We start from the raw sequence: 7,131 nt of genomic DNA on the forward strand, positions 1-7,131 counted from the left end.
TCTCATTCGAAGGCTCATAATCAGCCGCCTGACGGGTATCAGGCGACTGTTCCATCCTCCCCGAGTCGGCCATTTCGTCCGACTCGCACTCATAATCGACCTCTAAAGAGGGGTCGTACTCACGTGGTGAATCACCACGTGCACTCGCAACACCAAGTGTTGTGCGAGTGGAAGACACTACGGTAGACGGAACGTCTACCGCAAGAGATAACAATGCGTCACCCGCGGCTGCACGAACCGCAGCCGAAGGTTCAACACTATCCTCACCCCGCATGAATTGTTCCTTCATGCGATGGAATTTAAAATGATGGATCTGACCAATCAAAATCATTTTAAAAATTAAGTGGTCATTTAGCGACCACTCCACCTAATGACATTCAGAGTGATTGTCGTTTAAGGGAGGGGTGATGTAACGGGGTGTATCGTTACATGAAATTAACAATAAAAGATTGTTAATTAATATTATCCAAAAGGTAGATAATATTTGGAGGAAATTACTTTAAATAGTAATTTCCTGAATTCTTATCCATAAATAGGTATAGACCATTATGTCTATTTATTCCGCAGACTAATCAGCTGTAGAAGTAATCAAAGAGAGTTACGAGATAAGATAGATAAGAATTCATTTACATGTTTAGTATTAGTTTATAGTTAAGACAACATTTACAAAGATAGATTAACAAGACACTTAACTATATTAATACAGTTTTCATTTTACACTCTTAAGCTAACTTGCCTTAAGAGAAGTCTTCCTCTATACGTACAGTGTACGTCACCTAACGAGAGGCACCACTCACATCTGAAGCAGTGTGAAGTGGACTTGTACTGAAACAGTACAAGTCGCAGTGCCCCGTTACAGATGCTGTTCGACGTTGTTGCCAAAATGTTTGACTTACACGAGAATTGGCATCAAACTATTGAGGCATCTGATAAATTCAACTACGTGCCGGAGTCAAATTGCAGCAAGTTTACAAGTGATACCTCCTTTAAACTGCAATGAGTTTTTATTAGTTGTTTGAAGGCTTTCTTGACAAATGAGACGTAATAATGAGTTTCTGTATATTTTAATTTAAAAATGATTTATTTGAAATGGCAGATAGATGCAGCTAATCAATTTTTCGAATATTACAAAGAAAGATTCTTTCTAGGTTATGCTCACTTCTTTTGGCTTTGGGTTTGATGCACACGTCATCTCTACCAACGATCACATCATGCATAGCTTGTAGATTTTCGAAGTGGCTCGAAGATACAAATGGAAGTCACAAAAGATATCGCAAAGTCGGCGATCGATGAATAAATTCGTTGTACATGCATAGCGGCCCTCATATATTCTTGTGTCGCAATTTTATATTTGGCTTTCTTTAACGGAAGTCAGCAAGCCCAATGAAAAGAATGATGTGGATATTTGAAATTGTGACTGTACTAGACATAACTAGCGCTCCTGATAAGCAAGCTGGAAAATTATATATCGAGTACGATGCTATAAGTCGATATATATAGCTATAGCGCTGCTTCTCTTTCTCAACTTTATGGCTACCAGTTTCAGGATCATGATTGCGTGATTACATCCATGACGGTGATCGTTTTCGCTTTGCCATGCCACTGCTGGTGTTCACCCTCCGTTACTAATAAGTCTCCATACCGCTCTTACGGGCGTCTCGTGCGAGCATCATTGCCGAGTATCACACGTCGAACTTAATAGCCGTGCTCTGCCACAAATCTTAAGCCTGAGACTTCTCCAATCTTCTAGGTGACGAGACCACAGTTGCAGCTTTTGACAATGAACACTGAGTTATATGGGTCTTTAACACAGCAGCTCTAATGTAGACAAGGCGCTTAATCGTACATCCGGCCATCGCTCGCCCATCAATGTCGATACAACGTCTGAAGTTAGCGTCCGGTAATTGTCTGAATAAGGCAAGATCTCTGCGTGTTTGAAAGGCTCGAGCAGGTGCCTGTCCGTTCAGATTCTAGGGTCTACCAAAAAGTGACCACGTCCATTGAAACATGCTTGGCCCAGCGGCGTGGAGGATTCGACACCACAAATTGGCATTACGCCAGATCTGGCGCTTTCAACAGTGGATATTACGACGGTGTGACCAAATATGACGCCCTTTGAAAATATTGCCACTTATATGTGCGATAAGGAAATGTGCAATTACGCGGGCAGTCTGACGTCTCTGTTGTGTTTGCAAATCCTCATCCGGTGTACGCATTGAGCTTTAGGGAAGTAGCCGCTTGACAAGGAAGCCTTCGTGAATGTGAGCCATTAGGACTTACTGTAACGGGGTGTATCGTTACATGAAATTAACACTTAAAGGTTGTTAGTTTGTATATTAAATCAAAGTTAAATAATATTTGAAGGATATTAATTTCTATAGTAATGTTTAGAATTCTTATCCATATATAGGTATTGACCATTATATCTATTTTTTTCGCAGACTAATCAGCTGTAGAGATAAACAAAAGAGAGAGACAGATAAGATAAGATAAGATAAGAATTCAATTGCATGTTTAGTATTGGATTATAATTAAGTTAGCATTTACAAGATAGATAGAAGAGATACTTAATTATATTAATACAGTTTTCATTTTACCCTCTTTAGGCTAATTACCTTAGAGAGAAGTCTTCCTCTACACGTACTAGTGTACGTGAAATAACGTAAGGCACCACTCGCAACTGAAGCAGTGCGAAGTGGACTTGTACTGAAGCAGTTCAAGTCGTAGTGCCGCGTTACATATAATGGTCTATATCTACTAATGGATAAGCTTTTAGATTATTACCATGTAAAATAATACTCTCCAAATATTATTCACCTTTTCGATAATATATTAATTAACAACCTTTAAGTATTAATTTCATGTAACGATACACTCCGTTACACTCTTAGCTTTAAAGAAACCTTTTTCTGTCGTGAAGTTTGAGGCACCTCTCCTTAACTGTAATCAGTGTAGGTTGACTAGTTATCAGTACAAGTGAAAGATGGTCCGTTACAGAAATGGCGCGGTGTCTCGTGAAATACTTATGCGATATAATACTCAAATGAGAATGATTTTAGGGAGTTTGAGGGGCGACGTGGGCTGGGTTGTATTATGGACTGCTGGCCAGAATTGACCTGATGGCATCTGAAAACGATAAGAGATGCGTGCAAGAGTAATGAAGAGTCAAATTCTAGTGCTAGGCTAACTGCGCATTTGCAACGTATTATATGCGCATTCAAACCGTTGAAGGAGGTCGCGACAACTCAATAGCGCACAAGTTTATCGTGTGGTAGGAACATTAGCAAACGAAGTTAGTGATTCGCATAATGTAATTTTAATGTCTAAAAAAATAATAATTGGCGAAGGTATAACATATTTAACTATACCTTATAATTCTTTACAAAAACCATCGCAAGAAAACAATACTCGTATGTTTGAGCTGTTAAAGGTTATATATCATCAGTCAGGCATTTACGTCTGGCGGATCTTTCCCACGAAAAGCTCCAAATCCCGCGCCACGGGTCCCTCACCCCCCTCTTCGTTGAAGCATATTCGGCTGCGGCCGCATTTCGACAGGTTTAGTCAGTGCACCAAGTCACTCGAAAGCGTCAAGCTTCAAGGATGCGCCGCACAGCGCCGAGGCGTTCGCGAAAGAGCACGGCATCCATCAGGCCTAAGACTCAAACGAGGCGCTTGTTTCGGATACCGCCGCCGACGCTCTGTACATTGGCACGAATCACTCATGGTATTCCGAACGCGATTTTTTTTTCCTGCGATTCGCTATGTGCGGTAGCTATTGGCTGAAAGGCGATCGGAGCGGTCCGGTCCTTTTGGGGTACCCTTTAGGGCAGACAATATTTGAATGTGGAGTAACAAATGGGGAGGTGGAGGGTTATTCGTTGGCATGTATCCACTCACGTTTACCACAGTGGTGTTTGGCGCGACTTCCGAAAAGATTGCGTCAGCTGGTTATTTAACGAAGGCGGCGTGGACATTTGCAATACGTAACCCTATGAGTTAAGTGACTCGCGCGTTGCCACGGTCGAGCACACGGTCCTGTCATCGATGGACGAGACGATTACGATGAAAGGACGCATACATTTGCCAGCCTTGGCTCAAGTATCTGGAAGATGATACGCACAAAGAGATTCAGTCGCTCTTTCCGTGGCCGTCGCCTCCAGCGGGAACGACGTATAAAATAAAAAAGCTAGGGTAATAGCATGTTTTCTATAAATTACCTGGGGTTCAGAGGGACTTCGTTATGAAGCAAAGGCCACAAGTTAATCTGTCCAGAACAAGCAAATTGAGTGCAAAGAGAACTCACTGAACGAGTCGCTCCAGATCATGACCATCATAAACAAGATCCGGAAGAATATGGTGGCGTGTACCCCGTAGTCTCGTAGTAGACTTGAAAAAAACAGCTTTTTAATATCGCCATAATGAAATGCAATTCTTCTGATCATTGCCACGCGTTCGGCCCTAGCGATGCCTTCGTGTTCGTTATCTTTAGTAATGTCCATCAACTTGAGCGATAAACACGACACTTAGTCACCCGCTGCAAGGACAATATAGCAACGATCGACTCTCTATATAGTTTCATTGTAGTAATAACGCACGCGTTGCGTCGAACATTGATTAAGTGCATCGCCATCTCCTTTGGCTGAAAGCAATAGCCCGTTCGTAGCCGGAAACTTGAGAATTGTCCTCAATAATGCTGTCTGCATACCAAGCGAAATGCTCAAACACCTATTTGATTTCGATTTTTTTTTCCTTTTATTTATATTCTGAAAATATTTTGGAGCCCGTGAGTGAGAAAAAGCAACTACTGAGAAAGAGCAGCCACGCCGGACAAGCAGAAATCTCACAACGACGTGCTTTTGCGGCTTATTCACGACTTGGAAATAAAGAAGACTTTCTGCCACGTCACGGACTATCCTGATATACAGCTTAAGGTTGAATTCTTGGGCGAAGAAACACGGTCCGTCGGTAAACCCCGTTTTTTGCGAGCAGCCAGCGTTCTTCATCGACGAAGGCCGCTACATACTGTTTCAAATGGTCAATTACGGCAACGAAAAGGTGGCGTGCGAAATTGCACGGCTTCTTGGTAGCTGGTCAGTGTGTTCTAATGGAGGAGACAGGGCGACAACATCACAAGGAGCGTTCATTTTCGACACTGGACATACAACGGCGAGCCCTTTGTCCCCACCTTTGTTGTTGAAATTGATAAGTTCTCTGATGAAGGCTCCCAACGCAGAGCGCTTGATCGAAAGTTGCGAAATGAATACTTTCAGCACGGCGTCCAATTCGGTTGGCTGATCAACCCACGCCCGGACTCTTAGATAATGTACGAGTATTCGATTGACGACAATGAGGATATGCATTGACCACGATAGGAACGTGCAGTACTCGGATAGCACTGCATGGAGAGATCTTGACGGTGGAGATGTACTTCCTGGTTTTAAGGTACGTGCGCTTAACCTGGAATTCAATTTAAATCAGGACTCGGGGTCATCTTCGGAAGAAGAAGTTGACCTCGCGTGCCCGTAACCAACGTGCAAAATAGATTTAAATCTCCTGGTTCGATTTCTGCTCATGTTGAATGGCACCGTCAGGATAGATCTCTCTCGAAGTTAGTTGCGAAGCGTAGTCAACCTGTTTGACAATTTCAGATCGAAACAAAACCCACATTGACCACTGCTGAAAGTCAAGGCTCGGAAGAGAAAAATAAAAGCGGCGCTGACGTCTTACATACAGCTATGGCCACACTTAGGTTGGTAGTAAAACTTCATGGCATTCCGTTTTCACAATTGATCGACCGTGTCTTTAAAGGTTTTCTAAAAGGTTTTTTCCGAGTCATGGTGCATCGTTACATGAAATTAACACTTAAAGGTTGTTAATTAATATATTATCTAAAAGGTTTCAGAAAGCCTATTTATTGGTAGATATAGGCCATTATATCTACTTGCTAGTCAGCGCTGGACGCGCGCAAGAGAGAGATAAGATTTTATTTACATATTTTGTATAGTACATAATTAAGTTTAAAATAGATAGAAAAACAAAAGAGCTGAATTATATTAAATACAGTTTTCATTTAACCCTCTTTAAAGCAAGTGTTTTAAAGAGAGTCTCCCTCTACGTGAAGTGACGTAAGACACCACTAGCAACTGAAGCAGTGCGAAGTGGACCTGTACTGAAACAGTACAAGTCGTAGTGCCCCGTTACACCTGGTAGCACTTTGTAGTCCGTCCAAGGACCACATTTTCTTCGACATGTTAGATGATAGTGGGAATACGCATCACGTTTCGCGTAAAAGCTACTCCTTTTAAAGTGACATTTAAACGAGTGCGGTCGAACGAATGAGTTTGACCGTAGGGAACGTTGCCATCCTGGCCATGCTGTCCGGTTTGGACAGAGATGCCCTCCATTTAGCCATCGCCAAGTTCATACAACATGAACTTGACGAGATGAAGGAAAAGTTGCCTTGCTGAATCAGCAAGGCTCTCAAGAGGCAGAACTGTTGAGGTTACAACAGGTAAAACCCCTGTACCTGGGATGACGCAGACGCGTCGTCCCGAAAACTTAAAGATTGACATCTCTAAGTATAGGGGAGTCGAAGAAGACTCCCTCTTGAGATGGTTTGTCGAGTTGGGCGATGCCATAAGGGCACGTCACATCGTCGACGAGCAAATGCAAGTTGCATTCGCTCAATCAAACTTGGCAGGTCGTGCCAAAACTTGGGCATTGGGCCTAAAGTTGCGCGACCCACATGTCTTTGGGTCGCTAGAGGATTTAGAAGCACGGCTCAAACAGACGTTTGAACCGCCAAGGGCTGAGTTCAGAGCTCGTTCAGAGCTTCTGAAACTCAAGCAAGGCAAGCGTGACGTTCACGCTTATGCCCAGCACATACGATTATTAGCGAGTTGTATCACGAACAATCCAGCCCACGAACACACGTTGATTACGGTGTTCATGCAAGGTCTTACGGATGGTCCCGCAAAAACCCACTTGTTCCTCTTGGAGCTGGATACGCTTGAAGAAGCAATATCCGTTGCGGAACAGGATGACTTTAGCTTGAGACAGGCTCAAGCTAGTTCGTCATCATATCGACCTCCAAGACGACACGAGCTAGGAGGTCCAGAACCCATGGAC

At 43.0% G+C, this 7,131-nt stretch overlaps 1 protein-coding gene across 1 annotated transcript; it reads left to right on the forward strand.

The window, feature by feature from the left end:
- Positions 1-4,693: 4,693 nt before the first annotated feature.
- Positions 4,694-5,298, forward strand: CCR75_008550 (uncharacterized protein; the record flags this gene model as incomplete). Its single annotated transcript, XM_067966602.1, is given in 3 exon segments — positions 4,694-4,790; positions 4,822-4,934; positions 4,954-5,298. 3 exon segments carry the CDS (start codon positions 4,694-4,696, stop codon positions 5,296-5,298), a joined length of 555 nt encoding a protein of 184 aa, XP_067820872.1.
- Positions 5,299-7,131: the final 1,833 nt, after the last annotated feature.

The sequence above is a fragment of the Bremia lactucae genome, linkage group LG12, assembly GCF_004359215.1.
Source record: "Bremia lactucae strain SF5 linkage group LG12, whole genome shotgun sequence".
Classification (NCBI taxonomy): Eukaryota; Oomycota; class Peronosporomycetes; order Peronosporales; family Peronosporaceae; genus Bremia; species Bremia lactucae.